General features: G+C 45.8%; 1 protein-coding gene across 1 annotated transcript; it reads left to right on the top strand.

The window, feature by feature from the left end:
• Nucleotides 1–843: 843 nt before the first annotated feature.
• SUN5 (Sad1 and UNC84 domain containing 5) lies at nt 844–20,657 on the top strand (the record flags this gene model as incomplete). Its single annotated transcript, XM_082670730.1, is given in 15 exon segments — nt 844–862; nt 2,585–2,616; nt 2,620–2,686; nt 2,689–2,745; nt 2,840–2,908; nt 3,903–3,969; nt 4,873–4,934; nt 8,856–8,905; nt 10,181–10,215; nt 10,807–10,915; nt 16,966–17,044; nt 17,997–18,112; nt 18,683–18,850; nt 19,368–19,454; nt 20,526–20,657. Coding segments are annotated over 15 exon segments (1,149 nt in total).
• Between the last annotated feature and the right edge of the window lie 585 nt (nt 20,658–21,242).

Here is a 21,242-nt window from a genome sequence, read left to right as displayed (position 1 = left end):
TTTCACCAGTAAAAAGTAGAACTTTATTAAGACAACAACACATAAACATCATTTTGTATTATGTAAAATACAAAACACCAAGGAAAAGCTCGACATGACAGAATAAATTCATGTACAGCCTAAGAATGTGGGAAGATTGGGGCAGAAAGGGGCCTGGGAGCAAGAAAAATCATGGCCTGGATATTGGCATGCCAGGTCTCTCCCCTGTCCAGCCCCAGAATCCCTGGCATGGCCCTTCCTTTCTTGAGACCTCAATTTCTCCATCTTTAAAGTGGAAAGTTGGTCAGAATGGGTTCCTCCAAGGGGAAGTTCCAGGGCCAAGCTAGAGACTGGGCTGACCATCCCCACCTGCTCTGTGAGGTCACAGTGCCAACAGCTCCCCTTGACCCAGGGAAGATTCCACATGGCACCTTCCAGGGAACGCTAGGAGGTGGCAGCAGGAGTAGCCATTTCCTCCTCACCGACTCCCAGAGAGCCCTGCCACCAATTCCCCATCCTAGAGAAGGACATCGATGCCCCGGTCCTCAAGGAGCCCTGGGAACTCATGTGACCCACGCAGAAATGTGGTCCACGTCCCCAAGGAGGTCAGATCCAGGAGGTGAGGACAGCATCCCCTCCCTCTGCCCAGCCCTTGACAGTTTACAAAATGCTGCCCCTCAGCCTTTTCATGGAAGCCAGCGGGCATTACCAGCTGCGCCTACAGATGCAGCACCTGAGGTCAGAGAGATTAGACAGCGGCTTTCCTAAAGTCTCCCAGCCAGGAAGTGGTGGAGTGGTTATCTTTTCAGCACGCGTTTACTGAGCACCTTCTGTGTGCTAGGCACTGGGCAGAGTGCTGGGAGCATGGCGTTGCACCAGATGGGTGTGGTCCCTGCCCCTGTGGAGCTCACGTGAGGGAGACAGATAGTAAATGAGAAAACACACATCTCTGCCATCTTTATCTGTAGGAGACCTCTGGCTGCAGGTGATGGAAATTCCAGCTCAAAATGATGCCTACGTCTGGGTCCCCAGAACAGGTGTATATCCCAAGAGGGTGTACAAAACAGTTCACTGGGGTAAGGGGAAAAATTATTAGAACTTCAGTGTGTATTTTCCTTTAGCTCATCCTCTTTTAATTTATATTCCTCAGGCAGGTATAAATAAAGCTTGTACATTTGAAAGGGCAAATAATATATCAGCACACTTGTAGATATATATATATATAGATATATATATATATGTATAGCTATACATATATATATAAATAACATTGGGAGTATAACAAAAAATGATGTTTGGAGACCATTACATTAAGAAATAAAGAAAATATGTATACGTATAGCTGATTCACTTTTCTGTATAGTAGAAACTAACACAACATTGTAAAGCAACTACACTCCAATAAAAATTTTAAAAAAAGAAAAGAAAGAAAAATGTACAACACAGGGAATATAGCTAATATTTTATAATAACTATAAATGGACTATAACCTTTAAAAATTGTGAATCACTGTACTGTACACCTGTAACTTATATTGTACAACTATATTTCAATTAAAAAATTTTTAAAGGAATAAAGAAAATTTATCTCACATATTCAAAGGTCCCAAGATATGGGTGGCTCCAGAGAACATTAATTCTGAGGTTCTGCAGTGCCAGCCAAGATGCAGGTTCCTGCCATCTTTTTTTTTTTTTTAAGTTTATTTATTTATTTATGGCTGTGTTGGGTCTTCGTTGCTTTGCGCGGGCTTTCTCTAGTTGCGGCGAGTGGGAGCTACTCTTCGTTGTAGTGCGTGGGCTTCTCATTGCAGTGGCTTCTCTTGTTGTGGAGCACAAGCTCTAGGCGCGCAGGCTTCAGTAGTTGTGGCCCGTGGGCTCAGTAGCTGTGGTGCCTGGGCTTCAGTAATTGTGGCTCATGGGCTCTAGAGTGCAGGCTCAGTAGTTGTGGCACACGGGCTTAGTTGCTCCGTGGCATGTGGGATCTTCCCGGACCGGGGCATGAACCCGTGTCCCCTGCATCGGCAGACGGACTCTCAACCACTGCGCCACCAGGGAAGTCCCTCCTGCCATCTTTTTGCTCTCCCTTTTGGCCTCCGCTCATGGTCACAAGATGGCTACCACTGTCCCAGGGGTCACACAGAAGCATGGTCATATAGGGTGGAAGGAGAGTGGGTATTGCATCCTGTAGGTATCAGCTTAGCAGTGAGAAAACTTTTCCCCCAAGTCCCAGACCCCTGTATCCACCCCCACACCTCACCCCTGCAGACTTCCCCATCCTTGTGCCAACAGCAAGGGGACTGAGAATACAACAGGCTGAGACCAATCAGGACCATCTAAATCACTTGGGGGAGAAGGGGACAAGGGACCAAAACCAGCCTTCTGCCAGTAAGAGGAGGGAGTGGCTTTTGGAAGACTGCCATAGCAAACTGAGTCCTTTCCTCTAAAGAGACCTGCATCGGGGGTCAGCCAGACCTGGGTCTCTCCCTGATTCGCAGTCCTGTGTTCTTGAGCAAACTTTTCTACAATTCAGTTTCTCCATCTAGAAAATGGGGACTCCACACTCCTTGTAAGTTGTAAAATGCAATTGTGAATCTTGTTGTTGCCAGGGTCACCCAACGAGGCCGGAACACCCGCAGGATGACAGAGGAGGATTTGTCAAACACAAGTGAGAAGGGAGGGGAGAGGGGATCCCAGGGTCATTGTGGGCAGTGAGGGGCTGAGGCTCAAAGATGTCAAATGGACAACCCAGGGTCACCCAGCAAGGGGAGTGGCAGGGCAGGGGGCAGGGATGCTCCCCCGGTGTCTGCAGGCACCATAACCCAGAGGCTGGCAGTGACATGACAGCCCTGTGCTCTCTGCAGGTGACACCTTCCTGTTGCCTATCCGCATCAATGCCTCAGGCCTGACCCAGTGCATGCTGGGATGTATGTGTACGTATACACAGAAGAGCTGCCTGGGCCATCAACATGGGCCTGGGAAGAGGGCCCAGCCTCAAGTCGGGCTGCAGGTTGAGCTCTGGGGGTCTTCCCTTCAGAGGTGTCAGGGGTGTCATTCCAGCGAGGCTCTCTGACGGTTGGAGAGAGGGACTAAGAGAGAGACTTGCTGTCTGGAGGAGAAGCTAACTGCCAGGCCTTTTCTACTCTGCCACCAGGCTGGCCTCTGAAGTCATGGGAATGATTTGATGCAACTCACCCTCACTTCAAGGACATGGTTCTGACCACACCCTAAAGATCAGTCTTCTATGTTCATCCAGCCACACTTCCACTATTCATCCACTCAGTCATGTATCCAACCATCTGTTCACATATCCACCTTCTGGGATATCCATGTATCCCATTAGTTCATCCACCCCTCCAGTCCGTTCACTGAGTCATCCATCAATTCACCCACACCTTTATTTGTTAATATTCATATCCATCCAGTCATCAACCCATTCATCCTTCTAACCCCCCTCTCATTCTCCCATCCTCATTCATCTTCCTATTCATCTATCTTCCAAGCCGTTCTCTTACCCATTCTTCCATTTATCCATGCATCCTTCCACCTATTCATCCATCCTGAACCCCTACTTTTTGCCTAGCTCCCCAATGCGGGGCAATGCTAGGCACCCGGGGATGAACCAGACAAGGACTCTTCTACTGAGAAGCTCTCAGTGTCTGGGAATGGACATTAGCAAGGACATCTCAGACTTTTCATGTGCCTGAGTCACTTTTAAGTGTTTATTAACCACCGGTTGCTAGCGGGTTTACTATAGTTCCAGTACTCACTCCAAGCTGGTGCTTACCCATAAGTAGAGCAAAGGACTGTCCTGGGCTCGAATGGCAAATTGAGAGGGTCTCCCAACAACAGGGTCTCACCCCTGTGAGGTGTTGCAGGATAAGAATGAGGGTGCAGCTACTCACTGCTTCCCTGTCTTCTCCACAGCCTGGATCAGCCGCCTGGCTTGCTTCCTGAGGACTCAGGCCCACCAGGTTCTGTTCAACACCTGCAGGTGAGCAAGGGCAGGTGAGGGGAGGGTTATGGGGACTGGAACCGTGCACTGGTGACCATGGCAGCCCCGTCACTGGTTTGGACCTCCCCTCAGATAAGCTATCTCAAACCTGGTTTTTATCACATCGCCTCACCCCAGACCCCAGTGTGGCTCCCCATCGCTCCAGCACATCAGCCTGTAGCCCTCTGAAATCTCGTCCCTCCCTTTCTTTCCAAGCTCCTCTTATTCTGTTTTCTGCTGTGGATCCATTGGGCCAACAATGGGCCAGCTAGGATTCTCACTCCCTGGACCCACTATTCCTCTTCCCACCTCCATACCTTTGTACAGGCCGTTCTTCCCGCCTGCAATGCCTGTCCCATTCTTTCCCTTTCTGTTCCCTGCCCATGCAAATGCCTCTAAATTCCTGCAAGAGTTTTCCACTTCATTCGTTCATTTAAAGTTTATATTCTAAACGCTTCCTTAATGCCTACTCTGGGCCCAACCTGGCCTCCATCACTCATGAGCTCTCAGTTGGGTGGGGCAGGCAGACACCAAAAACAGTGCCAAGCTGGAAGTGTTGACTCTGGAGGTTGTAGGCAGAGGGGACATTTGAACAAAACCCTGAAGGGTGCACTTCCCGGGAGAGAAGAAGGGAGGGGACAAACAGTATATAGATGGAGGGAGTGAGAAGGACATGGGTGACCACTGTGAGCTGATCTCTGATGGCCCCAGATACTGAGGTAAGAGCTTTCTTTCCTCTGAGATGCTGTGGAGCCACAGAATATGGCCAGCATTAGGGAGAGAGTGTCATTGCCCAGAAAGGAGCCTGTCTCTTGGGGTGGGAACGGGGCAAGAGCCAGGCTAAGACTTACTAGGCTGTGCAAAGCCCTACCTCGCCTTGACCACTGCTTCTCTGTCTTCCAGATGCAATCTGTCCCTCTGCAAGCTCATGGGAAAGACAGGTGTTCTGATCCTCTGCGCTTTTGGTGTGTATCCAGAGCCCTGCCCCATCCCAGGTGGAGGTATCCCTGGGCTCTTGCCCATCCTGGGAAGGGAAAGAGTGAGGGCTCTGGCACTGACTATGTGACACTGGGTCAGACACTGCCCCTCTTGGAGCCTCAGTTTCCTCATCTGTCTAATCAGTGTTGCTCGGAAGATTAAATGAAACAATGACCAAGAAAATCTTTTGAAAGCTAAGAAAAACTTTGAAAACTGTAAAGCTCTCCCCAGACCATGTATGATATTCATTTCTCTCTCTCTCTCTCTCTGGGTCTCTATGGCTTCCTACCAGACACCACCACCACCACCGCATCACAGCTTTGCTTTTTCAAGCAAAGGAATCTCCTCCTTCCACTTAAGGGCACCACGGGGTTTGGAGCGGGGGGAGAATTTCCTAGGAAATTAGAAATTCCTAGGCAACATAACCCAACAGATAAGATTCTTTTAAATAGCTTTATTAAGGTTATTAAGGATATCATAAATAACCCCATTTTTAAGTGTATAATACAGCAGTTTTTAGTATATTCACAAAGTAATGCACCCATCACTACTAACAAATTCCAGTATTTTCACTGCCCCCGAAAGAAACTTCCCAGTCCCTGGCAGCCATTCCCCATGCCCCCTCCCCTTCGACCTAGGCAACCACTAATCTATTTTCTGACTCTATGGACTTGCCTATTCTGGACATTTCATATAAATAGAATCATACAATATGTTGTCTTTTGGTTCCTTTCACTTACAGTGTTTTCAAAGTTCATCCATTTTGTAGCATACGTAAGCATTTCATTCCTTTTTATGGCTGAAAGTCCATTGTATGGGTAAGCCACATTTTGTTTATCCATCCATCAACTGATAGACATTAGGGTTGTTTCTACTTTTTGGCTGTTATTAATAAAGTTGCTATGAACATTCCTGTAATATTTTTGCATGGACACGTGTTCGCAATTTTATTGGGAATTTTATTCTACCTAGGTGTAGAATTGCTGGATTACTCTAACTATCTGAGGAATTGCCAAACTTCTCTTCCAAATGGCTGCACCATTTACATTCCCACCAGCAATGTGTGAGGGTTCCAATCATTATTTTTTTTTACATCTTTATTGGAGTATAATTGCTTTACAATGGTGTGTTAGTTTCTGCTGTATAACAAAGTGAATCAGCAATACATATACATACATCCCCATATCTCCTCCCTCTTGCGTCTCCCTCCCACCTTCCCCATCCCACTCCTCTAAGTGGACGCTAAGCACTGAGCTGATCTCCCTTCCAATCATTATTGTCTGTCTTTTATCAGCCATCCTAGGTCATGAGAAGTGATATCTCATTATGGTTCTTACTTCATGTCCCTAATGACTAATGATGTTAAGCATCTTTCCTTGTGCTTATTGGCCATTTGTATATCTTTGGAGAAAGGTCTATTCAGATCTTTGCCCATTTTTAAATTGGATTGTTTGACTTTTTATTCTTGAGTTCTAAAAATTCCTTATTAGTCAGGATTCAAGTCCCTTATCAGATATATGATTTGCAAATATTTTCTCTTATTCTGTGGGTTGTCTTTCTTGATAAAGTCCTTTGATTAAGGCCAATTGTAAATTTTAATTAAGTCCAATTTATCTGTGTTTTCTTTTGTGATATGTGCTTTTGGTGTCATATCTAAGAAACCATTGTCTAGCCCAAAGTGATGAGGATTTACTCCCATGTTTTCTTCTAAAATTTTTATTGTTTTAGCCCTTACATTTAGGTCCATGGTTCATTTTTTAGTTAATTTTTGTATATGGTGTGAGGTAAGGGTCCAACCTTATTCTTTTGAAGTAGATATACAATTGTACCAGCACCATTTATTGAAAAGACTTCTTTTCTCCATTAAATTGTCTGGTACTCTTACTGAAAATCAATTGACCATAAATATGAGGGTTTATTTCTGTACTCTCAGTCTATGCTATTGACCTATATGTCTATCTGTTTGCTAGTACTACCCTGGATTGGTTGCTTCACAGTAAGTTTTGAAATCTAGAAATCGTTTTGGCTATTGTGGGTCCCTTACATTACAATATGAATTTTGGGATCAACTTTTCCATTTCTACAAAAGAGGCCATTGGGGTTTTCATAGGGATTGCATTGATCCACACATGAATCTGGGGAGTAGTGTCACCTGAACAATGTTAAGTCTTCCAATCTATGAACATTGGGCTGTCTTTCCATTATTGATGAATAACTCTATGCCTCCTTTAATTCTTTCAATGATGTTTTGTAGTTTTCAGAGTGAAAATTTTGTACTTCTTTTGTTAAATTTATTCCTAAGTATTTTATTCTTTGACATTCTGTTATAGATGGAATTGTTTTCTTAATGTCATTTTCAGATTGTTCATTGCTAGTGTTTAGAAATACAGTATCCTCAGGGGGACTGGTTCCAGGAACCCCTGTATATACCAAAGTCTGCAGATGTTCAAATCCCTTATATAAATTCATGTGGTACAATGAATACAGTCAGCCCTCCTTACTTGCAGGTTTTGCATCCCCAGATTTGACCAACTGCAGATGGAAATTTCGATCAGCAGTTGGTTGAATCTGCAGATGTGAAACCCCCCAACATGGAGAGCTGAAGGTATATTTATTGAAAAAAATCTGTATGTAAGTGAACTCCACAGTTCAACTCCTTGTTGTCAAGGATCAACTGTACAATTGATTTTTGTGTACTGATCTTGTATCCTGCAACCTTGCCAAATTCATGCGTTACTGCTGACACTGGGCAAGACACCAGTCTTGTATACTTTAGGATCTCTATATGCAACATCATGTCATCTGCCTTTTATTTCTTTTTCTTGGCTAATTGACCTGGCTATAATCTCCAGGATAATGTTAAATAGAAATGGCAAGAGCAGGGAATTCCCTGGTGGTCTAGTGGTTAGGACTCATTGGTTTCACTGCCAGGGTCCGGGTTCAATCCCTAGTCTGGGAACTAAGATCCCACAAGCTGCACGGTGCTGTCAAAAGAAAGGGAGGAAGGAAGGAAGGAAGGAAGGAAGGAAGGAAGGGAGGGAGGGAGGGAGGGAGGGAGGGAGGAAGATGAAAGAAAGAAAGGAAAGAAGGACAGAAAGAAAGGAAGGAAGGAAGGAGGAAGGAAGGAGGAAGGAAGGAAAGAAGGAAGGAAGATGAAAGAAAGAAAGAAGGAAGGAAAGAGAAAAAGAAAGGAAGGAAGGAGGAAGGAAGGAGGAAGGAAGGAGGAAGGAAGGAGAGAAGGAAGATGAACGAAAGAAGGAAAGAAAGAAAAAGAAAGCGAGAAAAAGAAAGAAAGAAAGAAAGAAAGAAAGAAAGAAAGAAAGAAAGAAAGGAAGGAAGGAAGGAAGGAAGGAAGGAAGAAAGGAAGGAAGGAAGGAAGGAAGGAAGGAAGAAAAAGAAAACTGGCAAGAGCAGACCTCCGGTCTTTCACCATTAAGTATGATGTTAACTGTGGGTTTTCATAAATGGCCTTTTTCAGACTGAGAAAGCTCCATTCTATTCCTGGTTTGTTGAGTGTTTCATCATGAACAACCAATGGGTTTTACAAGCTTTTAATAATGGCTTGAATAATGAGATTTCAGGCAGCACAGATATCATAAAATGCAGGGGAGACCACACCCCCTTTTCTTCTGTCAATTATCCCCAGTAAGATTGAGACAGGAGAGAGAGAGGAGACAGATTATTTGGTTTATGGGAGACACTTTGCATATATGATATCATTCAATCATGAAGTGCATACGACTGCTATTCCCATTTTACAGAGGAGGAAACGGAAGTGTAGAGAGATTAAGTAACTTCTCCCAAATGCTAGTAAGTGGCAAGGCTGGGATTTGAATCCAGATGGCTTCACTCCAGAGCTCTTAACCTTTCACCTTAAATGGCTCATTCTCATTCCCCCATCCCCACAGGATTCTGGATGTTTTCTATGCACTTGCTGTCCAAAATGGATGTCTGGCAGGTGAGTGTGTGCTCTCTTCAGGCCCCACCACTGACTGGCCTCACCCCAGCCAGTCAATGTCGCCTTCATAAGCTCCTTTCACTCTTGGGGTCACAACTGGACCCAACTCAGTTCCTGACTCATTCCAGCTCCAAATCTCTGCCTTTGCCATGCCACCCACCCGGAACCCATTTCTCCTGCCAAAATGTGACTTTTGAGGACCAGAGGCATAGTTCCTCCTCCAGGACGCCTCTCCTGTCACTCATTCCCAGAAGTGACCCATCTCTTCTTTGTCAAGGCCCCCACCTAGAGTGGGATGGTGAGGCCAGGGAACACATTTCTCTCTATTCAAGGCAGTTTGTTCTTCTGCTTAACTGAGATGAGACCATTTGCTTTGTGGTTCCTGGAGAAGAAGGAGGAGGAAACCAATGGCCAGAGCTCCCTGTCTAAGGACAGAAAAGAGCCCTAGAGAGAAAGGGGATCTGATGGGCCTGTCCTTCCCTCTGCTCTTCTCCCCTCATGAACTTCATCATATATATGCTTCAAGATCCAGCTAAAATGTCACCTCCTCCAGGAACACCTAAGCAGAGGTAGTCACATTCCCCTCTCCCACAATTTTCTGTAAACATAAATGCAATTTTTTGGTAATAACTATTTCCCCAACTGTATTAGGAGTCCTTGAAGGCAGAGCCAGGTCTGATTCATTCCAGCAATGTCCGCCTCAATGCCAGGCACAGGGTGGACACGATCAACGCTGGATGTCTTGATGGCCAGATGGGAATGTGAATGGATGGGGGATGGAAGTAATGGATGTAGGGATGGGGGGAAAAATGGATGGATGAATGGAAGAGTGTACAGATGAGAGAGTGGATGGATGGGAGGGCAGATGGGAGAGCCTGAGTAAATGGATAGATGGATGAATAGATAGTTGAGTGGGATGGTAGATAGATGGGAGGGTAGAGGGATGCATGCGTGCATGGATTGATGAGACGGTCAATGGATAAGGTAAGGCAGATGGATAGGAGGGTAGATGGATAAGAAAGATTGGATAAATGGAGGAGCAGATGGATGGGAAAGGGTGGATGGAAGTGTATGTGGATGGATGAATGAAAAGAAGGGTAAATTGGATTTTGAATGTATGGCAGGTGGATGGGTGGGTCGGTGGGTGGAAGAATAAATAGGAAAGTGGATGAGTGGATGGATTTATGGTTGTGGGAGGATGGATGGATGAAACTCTATTGGGCCCAGATTAGGTCATCTGAAGAAGATCCCTTGCTTTCCTCAACACCCCACCAGGATGAGAGCATAAATGGTCCACTGCAGAGATTGAGGTAAGAAGAGTCTGCTAAATAGTCCTATTATCACCTAAAAACCAGAGCTATAGCCAGGACCTGAGACGTATTGGCTAAGAATGTGGGCTCTGCCAGAAAACCTGGGTTTAAATCCCAGCTTCCATACTTCCTACCTGGCTAAACTTATGCAAGTCACGTCACATCTCTGGGCCTTTGATTCCCCATTTATGAGTGAGGTATAACATCCACCTTGTTCTAGGTAATTATGGGTATTAAAGAAGATGTAAACTGTCTTGAATAATTCCTGGCCCATAGTTAGTGCTCAGCAAATAAGAAATTTTAACCAAAAAGATACCACCTGGTGGCAGCATCCTTAAATGCAGACAAAATACTCAAATATTTAGAAGGAATGAGATGGGTTTAAGGATAGTTGGATAGTCCAAGCAGAAGAAAGAGCATGAGTAATATTTTAGAGGTAAGAACTTTCTGGGTAGGTTCAGGGATGGGCCCATGAGAGTGGCAAAATGTGAAGCTAGTTCTTTGTGGGCTGACTGGCAAAGGTAGAAGCTGAGGGTAATAGCAGCATCATCACAAATTGGTCAGTCCATATTCTCACTCCTTCCTCATAAGGATGTACCAAGAAAAGGTGCAACATCATGCTGGGGAAATCCAGGACCTCCGAGGTAACTTGAATCAGCTCATTGCCAAGCTCCAGAAGATGGAAGCCATGTCAGATGAGGTGAGATGCTGGCCATTCTGCCCCGAACACCTGACCTCTCTTTGTTTGATGCCCCACTCCTCATATCCCAAGTTTTGGTGGAGCATATCCCACAATAATTTCCTGGGAAAGAGCAAAATAAGAGGTGTATTATTTTTTTAAGAACTTGCGTGTTTGAAAACATCTTTACTCTACTCTTGCACTTGATTGATAGTTTGGCTGGGAATAAAATCCTAGATAGGAAATTTTCCCCTGAGGATTCTGAAAGACGTCCACTATTGTGTTCTATTTTATACTGTTGCTTTAGAGAAGTTTAATGTCACTCTTATTATTCATCCTTTGAGTGTGATCCGTTTTCATTCCTGAGAGTTTGTAGGATATTCTTTTTACCTCCAGTGTTCTATATTTAATCTGCTTGGGGGGGTTGCTGAAATTATTGACTCTCTGGGTTGATTTTTTTTCAATAGTTTAGGAAAATTCTTAGCTATTATTTCTTAAAATATTGTTTCTACCCCATTATCTATCTCCTCTCCTGGGACTCCAATTACATCTATGCTAAACTTTAGAGTGCTTTCCACATAATTCCTGTATTATTACCTGGTTTGCTTGTTTTTTCATTCTTTTTCTCTATGTGCTTAAGTTTTGATACTTCCTCTTCATATTTCTTCAGGTTAACTAATAATCCTGTAGTCTGTTCTGTCCAATCTACTCAAAACTTTCCATTAAGTTCTTAATTTCATATATTGTATTGTTTAGTTCTAGAATATATATTTGATTCTTTTTCATAGATTTTAATTCTATGGTGAAATTCTCCATCATTTCATCTATGCTGTCCGTCTTTTCCTTTATTTTAACATACTGGTCACAATTATTTTTAAATCCTTGTCTGCTAAATCTAATATCTGGATCATCTATGGTATCCTATTTTCCGTTTTTTCTTTGGAGTATCAATCTTATCGTCTTGCCTTTTCATGTCTGGTAATTTTTTAGTGTTTTCTGGACATTGTTTACAAAAGAACTAGATGCTCCAGATAATTATAATTTCAAACAGGGAGAGTTCCCCCTTTTCTTTGTAAGGAAGATGAAGTATACTGATCACTTCTATGTAAACATGCATTGAACTGGTTCAGACCTGGACTGCAATTTTTATAGGATTTAGTCAGAGGTTTTCAGTTTAACCCTCTAGCCTCCTGCCCGTGCAGTTTCAAAAATTGGTAATTTTTTTTTTTTTTTTTTTTTTGGCTGTGCTGGGTCTTCGTTGCGGTGTGCGAGCTTCTCATTGTGGTGGCTTCTCTTGTTGTGAAGCTTGAGCTCTAGGCTTGCGGGCTTCAGTAGTTGTGGCGGGCGGGCTCAGTCGTTGTGGCTCGTGGGCTCTAGAGTGCAGGCCCAGTAGTTGTGGCGCACGGGCTTAGTTGCTCCATGGCACGTGGGATCTTCCGGACCAAGGATCGAACCCATGTCCCCTGCATTGGCAAACAGATTCTTAACCACTGCACCACCAGGGAAGTCCTGGTAAATGTCTTGATGGGAAAGACTGCCATGTGTTTGAGGCCTCTTGAGTTTCCAATTTTTTTTAATTTATTTTATTAAAATATAGTTGATTTTCAATGTTGTGTTAATTTCTGCTATACAGCAAAGTGATTCAGTCATACATACATATATATTCTTTCTCATAATTTTCCATTATGGTTTACCACAGGATATCGATTATAGCTCCCCGTGCTATACAGTAGGACCTTGTTGTTTATCCATTCTATATATAATGGTTTGCATCTGCTAGTCCCAAACTCCCTGTCCATCCCTCCCCCACCTCCCCTCCCCCATGGCAACCACAAGTCTGTTCTCTATGTCTGTGAGTCTGTTTCTGTTTTGTAAATAAGTTCATTCATGTCATATTTTAGATTACACATATAAGTGATATCATATAGTATTTGTCCTTCTCTTTCTGACATACTTCACTTAGTATGATCATCTCTAGGTCCATCCATGTTGCCACAAATGGCATTATTTCATTCTTTTTTATGGCTGAGTTGTCTTCCACTTTATATATGTATATGTACCACACCTTCTTTATTCATCTGTTGATGGCCATTTAGGTTGTTTCCATGTCTTGGCTATTGTGAATGGTGCTTCAATGAATATTGGGTGCATGTATCTTTTCGAATTATACTTTTGTTTGGATACATGTCTAGGAGTGGGATTGTAGGATCATATGGCAACTCTATTTTTAGCTTTTTGAGGAACCTCCATACTGTTTTCCATAGTGGCTGCACCAATTTACATTCCCACCAACAGTGTAAGAGGGTTCCTTTTTCTCTATACCCTCTCCAGCATTGGTTATTTGTAGAATTTTTAATGATGGTCATTCTGACTGGTATGAGGCAGTCCCTCGTTGTTTTGATTTGCATTTCTCTAATAATTAGCAATGTTGAGCATCTTTTCATGTGCCTGTTGGCCATCTGTATGTCTTCTTTGGCGAAATGTCTATTTAGGTCTTCTGCCCATTTTTGATTGGGCTGTTTGGTTTTTTATTATTGAGTTGTATGAGCTGTTTGTATATTTTGGAAATTGAGCCCTTGTTGGTCGCATCATTTGCAGATATTTTCTCCCAGTCTGTAGGTTGTCTTTTCATTTTGTGTATGTTTTCCTTTGCTGTACAGAAGCTCATAAGTTTGATTAGGTTCCATTTGTTTATTTTTGCTTTATTTTTTTGCCTTGGGAGACTGATCTAAGAAAAACAATTGGTACAATTTATGTCAGAGAATGTTTTGCCTATGTTCTCTTCTAAGAGTTTTACGGTATCATATCTTATATTTAAGTCTTTTAGCCATTTTGAGTTTATTTTTGTGTATGGTGAGAGGCTGTGTTCTGACTTCATTAATTTCATGTAGCTGTCCAGCTTTCCCAACACCACTTGCTGAAGAGACTGTCTTTTCTCCATTGTATCAATATATTCTCACCTTCTTTGTCAAAGATTAATTGACCATAGGTGGATGGATTTATTTCTGGGCTTTGAGTTTCCAATTTTGGATACAAAATCTCTGACCCCACTGGAAGCCTTACCTGCCAGGGTCAAGCTTGGATTCTCAGCCTCTAATTGTACCCATAATTGGTTTAGTGCCCTCAGGTAAGCACAGCTGTAGCTACTCAGTATTGATTTAGCATTTCTTCTAGGGCATGAGTTCTTACAGTGAGGCCCCTATTCCAGCAGCATCCGCATTAACTGGAAAAATGTTAACATTTTCAAATTAATGGGCCCCACCCAGACCTACCAAATCATATACTTTGATGATGGGAACCAACTATCTATGTTTCAACAAGTCCTTCAGTGATTCTGGCACACAATAAGGAGAATCACTGTTCTAAGGCTTTAACCTCTTGCTTGTTTTGTTTTGGGGTCCACTTCCTCAGAGGGACTTTGTTTACTAAGGCTTGTGAGACCAGGAAGTTTTATTCTGCCTTTCAGAAGCTTTCAAAGTAGCCCTTTAGCTTCTTACATAGTCTTGGGGTTCAGTTAGCATCTAATGGAGGAAAGTGGTCATGGTCAAGGCTCCTCAAATCTCCAATTTTGTCTCAACCTCTGTATGTAACTGTTAAAAACTTTGCTACTTTCTCTTTTACCAGTAGCAGCCCCTTGTCTGACCCAAACTCAGATCCTCAACCCATGCCCAGAATCATCAAATGCCCCAGGGATTTTTTTAAGAATGTCAGCACATTTTAGAGTGGTTGTCCCCTCTCTAGAATTTTAGTCCCTCTGTTCCTGTTTCTTTCATAGCTCAGTGATGGTTTTAAAATATGATTTAGTAAACTATCTGGCGTTTTCTAGTTGTTTTTAGTGGGATCATTGGTTCTCTGTAACTTACTACATCTTACCTAGAAGCCCTACATCTTACCTTATAGCTGAAATGTCACAATAATATGCCTATGGGCTGGCCACACTTGGAACCCTTTTAATTTGGAAACATGTGTTCTTTAGTCCTAAGAAATGTTCTTTAAGAAAGACAAATATCATATGATATCACTTACATGTGGAATTTAAAATATGATAAAAATGGACTTATTTGCAAAACAGAAACAGACTCACAGACATAGAAAACAAACTTACGGTTTCCAAAGGGGAAAGGGGGGAGGGATAAGTTAGAGGGCGAGTTTGGGATTAACATATACACACTACTATATGTGAAATAGATAAACAACAAGATCCTACTGTACAGCACAGGGAACTATATTCAACATCTTTTCCTATAATAGAAAAGAATTTGAAAAATATATAGATGTGTATAACTGAATCACTTTGCCGTACACCAGAATCTAACATAACAATGTAAATCAACTATACTTCAATTAAAAAAAAAAGAAATGTTCTTTAATCATGTGATTAAATTGATGATTTCCCCCTGGCCCTGGTTGCTCTATTCTCAGAAACTACTCATTATGTGGATGTCAAACTCCTAAACTAATACTCTGGGATTTTTTTCCTTTCACCCCATTTTCCTCTCTTTATCTTTTTGCTCTACAGTTGAGAAAACATCGTCACTTTATCTACCAAACCTTCTACTGAATTTTTCATTTCTGCTAATGTATTCTGAATTCGTAACGGTTTCCTCTTTGTTCTCTCGGTGCTCCTTTTCATATTCTTATTTTCCTATTCTTATTTTATAGATGCAATATCTTTTCTTTTTTTATCTTTTTATGAGCAAAATCTCTTCTTACCTTTTGGAGTTCAGCTCTTACTTCTCTGTGCCTCAGTTTCCACATCAACGAAATAGAGTAATAATCACTGTCCTATAACACTCTAGCTATCATCTTAGTTACCACTGCTGCATGACAATCCAACCTAAAACATAGTCATGCAAAACTACCATTTTATTATGTTCAGAGATTCTGTGGGTCAGGAATTCAGACAGGACCCAGCAGGGATGGTTTGTCACTGCTTCATGATGTCTGGGGCCTCAGCTGGGAAGACCTGAAGGCTAGGGGTGACCCAATAGCTGGGTCTGGAATCATCTGGAGGAATCTTTATTCACTTGTCTGGAGGTTGATGCTGGCTGTCAGCTGGGAACTCAGGGCTGTTGACTAAAGCACCCATAGTGGTCCCTTCGTATGGCACGGGCTTCCTCACAACACGGCAACTGGCTTTCAAGAGTGAGCGTCCCCAGAGAAGCAGGCGGTTCACCTTTTAGGACTGAGCCCACAAGTCGTACAGCATCACTCCTGCCATAGTCACAGGCCCATCCAGACCGATGGGGAGGGAACTGAAGTCCCACGTCTCCATGAGAAGGGTGTCAAAGCCACACTGAAGGAGGAGCGGGGAACGGGAGACATTTTTGCAGCCATTTTTAGAAAATACAATCTGTCACAGCTGTGAAGAGTCTAACAGAATAATAGCCAGTGATTACTGAGCACCGACTATGCTAAATGCTTTGCGGTCTTTCTCTGGCAACAGAGCATAGTGGTTGAGAGCCTGAACTCCAGAACCCAAGGTCCCGGGTCTGCCTCTTAACAGCTGTGTGACCCTGGACAAGTTACCCTTTTGTGCCTCAGGGTTCTCCTCCTTAAAATGGGGATGATAATAGTACATACCTCCTAGGGTTGCTGTGGGGGCATAAGAGTGACCACACGTGAAGCCGAAGACAGTCCTGGCATATAGTAGCGGCTTTGAGTCTCAGCTCTAATCCTTGCAAAAGTAGGAGGTGGACGCGATTATCAGCCCATCTTACAGACAAGAAAATCGAGACTCAGGGGGCGGTAAATAGCCCAAGGGCTCTTAGCAGGAAAGGTCTGACTCCAGCTCCCCTGCCCTTAACTTCACTGAGACTCCTGGTCCTGCGTGTGTGACATCCCATCACCGTGGGTGTGAAAATACTAAGTAACCCCATGGGTGGGATAGGGCTGGCCCTGGGCTTCCTCACAGCATAGCACTGGGCAGCCCTGTGTGTGGACCACGCAGGGGCAAGCAGGTAGGGACAAGAGGGAGTCCTGAAGGCACACATCACCTGGTGTGAACACACCTGTGGACCATGATCCGTAAGAACGCACCAGTGCACAGCTTGGGTTTTCTGCCTTCTCAGCAAAAAATGGCCCAGAAAATAATGAAGATGATCCAAGGAGATTACATTGAAAAGCCGGACTTTGCCCTGAAGTCGATAGGTGAGTGCCTCCCCCTGCCCCCCTCCCCCTCCCCCTTGCCCCACCAATCGGCCCACCTCCAGTTTCCTTAGAAACCCTTCAGAGGGTGATTTCAGTTCTGGTCTGGGGCACACCCTGCTGCTGGGAAGTTTGTCCTCAGAGCTAACCTCTGCCTCCCAGCTGGTCTTCTTGTTACGGTTTTCCGTTTTCTCCCATGGCAGCTGAGGTGGGGAGGGGAGGCCCTTCCCCAGCCCTCCCCCACCCATCATCCTCCAAATCCAGGGGTCAGCAGAACTGTCCCTGCCCGGCTGGGGAGACTGACCACGGACCAATCACAGTTGGGAATCGTGCCTTGGAAAAATAAAGCCAGTGGCTGCAGTAGAGGGGTGGGAAGGAGGACGCTGGGTTGAGACCTGGTGAGTAGGGAAAAGCGTTCCAGACTAAGGGAACCGACGTGAAAGATGCCCCTGTGAGGGGCTGTGTGGAAAGCAGGGAGGTGGGCCGGCAGGGTGGGCTGCCCTGTGCAGACAGTACCAGCTCACGCAGGCACCCGCAGGCCCAAGGAGATGTAGGGTCAGAAAGTATCAGTCTAACTTCTCGGGCCCGGAGTTTCTTCCTCTGTGAAATGGGTATAATCATGGCCATAGTAATAAAAACCGGGTTATAGTAACTAGGCTGACGTAAGTGAGCAAGCACCTTACTTCGCACCAGGCGCTGCTGGAAAAACAGTTTGGTGTATTAACTCCTTGTAACCTCACAACAACCCTATGAAATGGATGCTATCATTACTACTATTATTGTTACTATTATTACTCCCATTTCCCAGAGGAGAACACTAAAGTCCAGAGAGCACCAATGACTCTTCCAAAGTGCTCCCCCGGCACATAGTGAGTCTCCCCTCCACCAGGCAGAGCCAGGGCTGCTCAGCTGAGACACCTCTCCCCCCAACCCTGCACCATCACCTCCCATACAGGGGCCTCCATCGACTATGAGCAAACGTCAGCCACATACAACCACGACAAGGCTCGCTCTTACTGGAACTGGATCCGGCTGTGGAACTATGCACAGCCCCCGGACGTGATCCTTGAGGCAGGAGGAATGGCAGGACTTGGGGAGAGTGGCAGGAGTGTGGTCAGGGGCCTGGGGGCAGGAACTGAAGGCAGAGGTTGGAGCGAGAGTGCAGGGGGTGGGGGCCTGGGGCAGGGGTAGGAACAAGAGAGCGGGGTGCAGAGGCAGAGAAAGGGGGCAACTGATGGGGCGAGGGGGGGCTCTGGGGAAAAGTCAGGGAGCAAGGGCAAGAGGCGAGTGCAGACAGCAGGGACCCCTGGGGGTGCAGGCACAGGGGCAAGGACAGCCTGCTTTGGCACTGGAAAGGGCCCCTCCCCCAGCCCTCAAGTCTTGAGGGCAGGGAACCCTCAGGGCCCTGAGAAGGCCCCTGCCCTCGCTGCACTGGGCTGAGGGGAAGGCTTATCCTTGCTACCTATAGTCAGGGAATCTTCCTGGTGGTGGTGGTACTCGAGCCAAGCTTTGTAGACAGGAAGGATCTGGCTCATCCAGGAGGGCCGATGAGGTCTAGGAACCCAGGGTGGGATGAGGAATCTGCTCTCCCCCACCCACCCACCCACCCAGCAAAGCCCTCATTGCATCTGCCACTTCTAGCCCAACATGACACCTGGCAACTGCTGGGCCTTCTCGGGTGACAGAGGCCAGGTGACCATCCAACTGGCCCAGAAGGTCTACCTGTCCAACCTGACACTGCAGCACATCCCCAAGACCATCTCACTGTCAGGCAGCCTGGACACTGCCCCCAAGGACTTCGTCATCTACGTGAGCATGCCCTGGCTGGGAGCGATGCTTAACTGAGGGAGGGGACAGCTCATAATGGCAGTATTCCAGGCACTGTGATAAACTGTCTGCACAATTCCCGAAGCCTGCAGGGGCTGGACCTTAAGGCTGGGAATGGCCAGGGTTGGGGTCAGATCACAGCCTTCAAGGAAAGGGGGTAAACAGTACTGTATTTCAACCCAAGCTTTTCAGAGCCAATTTAGTCTTCAGAGACCATTAAGCCCCCATTTTACGGATAAGAAAACTGGAGATTCAGAGAAAGGGCAGGGAAACATCAAACCCTACAAGTCTATGGCAGAGTTAGAAGTGGACCCCTAACCTTCTGACTCTCAGTCCAATGCTCTTTCCTATTCATTACTCTGTGCTGCAATGGAACGGTGCCCAAAGAGGTAGGGAACTCCCCATCCTGGGAGGTGTGCAAGTCTCGGCTGGGAGAAGGCAGCACCCTCTAGATGTCCTACCTGTGCCTGACACTTTCTTTGTGGCTCTGATTCTCCAGGGCATGGAAGTTTCCCCAAAGAAGGAGGTGTTCCTGGGAGCGTTCCAGTTTCAGCCAGAAAACATCATTCAGATGTTCCAGCTCCAGGTACCTAGGAAAAGCTGCCCACGTTGAGCACCTGATGAACACACACTGCGTGCAGGGCTTTACCCAGGGGCCCCCACTTCATCTCCCAGCAGCCCGAGGAGGTGCACAGTTGTCACTAACCCACTGACAGATGAGGAAACTGAGGCCCAGAGTGATAGAGCTACTGCCCAGGGCCTAGGGTAGGACCCTGAGGAGACCTATTCGCTTCCATTTCCCTGACCTGCCCAGGATCCCTCCCGCTGTGGTTCCTCCCAGGGACAGCAGGTGTTGAGCAGGTGGGGCCCATCAGGCCAGGGTTGCTGGCCTCAAACTTAGAGTCTCCATACTGGGGGCCACATGATCAGCACCTGGTCCAACCACAGGTGGGGAAGCTGAGGCCTGGAGGGGAGGGAGTTGGGGACAGAAGCAGGACCAGAGGGTGGCTGCTGGAATGGCCCTGAGGCTCAGTGGGATGTCTAGGCTTGGGAATCAGGCTAACCCTGACCTAAATCCTGACCCAACCAAACGTTCTCTGTGATCTCAGGCCATTCCCTTTCTCTCTGGGCCTCAGTTTCCCCTGGTGTAATTCCCTGGTAGGTTGAGACCATCCAGTGAGATCTCACAGGCCAAGGCCCCCTTTTGCACTGGGCTCCATCCCCTCTGGGGAGGGTGCAAAAAGGGGAGGGCAAAGCACTTACAGAGCACCTACTGTGTGCCAGGTGCCAGTAAGCCATCTGGCCCCAAGATCTCATTTCATGCTTACGGCAACCCTGAGAAGCAGATATTACCGCTCCCTCTTACAGACGGGGAACTGAAGCCCAGAGAGGCCGTGGTTTGCCCAGGGTCCCGGAGCACGTACGTACTGTGCTGGGACGCATTCCTCATCACAGTCTATCTGTCCTCTGGCCTCATCCCCTTCCATCCCAGCCCCTGAGTAGCAACTTACTGTGTGGCTTTGGGACATTCTGCTCTCTGAGCCTCAGTTTCCCCACCTGAGGAAATGGAGGGTTCCCTTTCTCTCCCAAACACTCCTCTGGACAGGCCGGGTGGGGGCCTATGGCAAGCTGCCCCCCGTCTGTGACTCTTTTCTAGAACCACCCTCCCAGGACTTTTGGAGCAGTCAAGATGAAGATATCAAGCAACTGGGGGAACCCACGCTTCACCTGCCTATACCGAGTGCGTGTGCACGGCTCTGTGACCCCACCCAGAGAGCAGCCTAACTAGAGGCCCCACTCCGAGAGAGATTAAAGTTTATTCTTCACGCCCCCGGCCCAAGTCTGAGTGTCCTCTGGCCCCGAAAAGTGAGGGTGGGCTAGGGTTTGATGTCTGAAGCTCAGTTAGCAATTATCAATCATGTGCTGGGTACCCAGGCACCCTCACAGCAGCTCCATGAGTCCCCATTTCACAGATGGGGACAATGAAGTCTCCAAGCAAAAAAAAAATGACTTGCCAGAAGTCACAGCCAGCAAATGGCAGCACTAGGATTCAACCCCAGGCAGTCTGATGCCCATACATGACCCAGCTTCCTGGCTTCAAGTCAAGCTCTGCCCCTGACCTGAGTGTGACCTTGGGCAAGACCCAGCCCTCTCAGTCTCTCCATCTGTACAATGGGGACAGAATTATGGCTGTTGTATCAGATGATGTGGGAGATGAGAAATCCCACACTTGACCATCACAAGAGTGTTTCAGCATCACTGATCATTACGGAAATGCAAATGAAAACTACAATAAGATACCACTTCACGCCCATTAGGATGGCTATCATCAAAAAAAAAAACCAAAAAAACAAAAACCAGAAACAGTAAGTGT

This window comes from Grampus griseus (assembly GCF_964374135.1).
Source record: "Grampus griseus genome assembly, chromosome: 14".
Lineage (NCBI taxonomy): Eukaryota > Metazoa > Chordata > Mammalia > Artiodactyla > Delphinidae > Grampus > Grampus griseus.
This window is presented reverse-complemented; position numbering and strand designations above follow the sequence as displayed.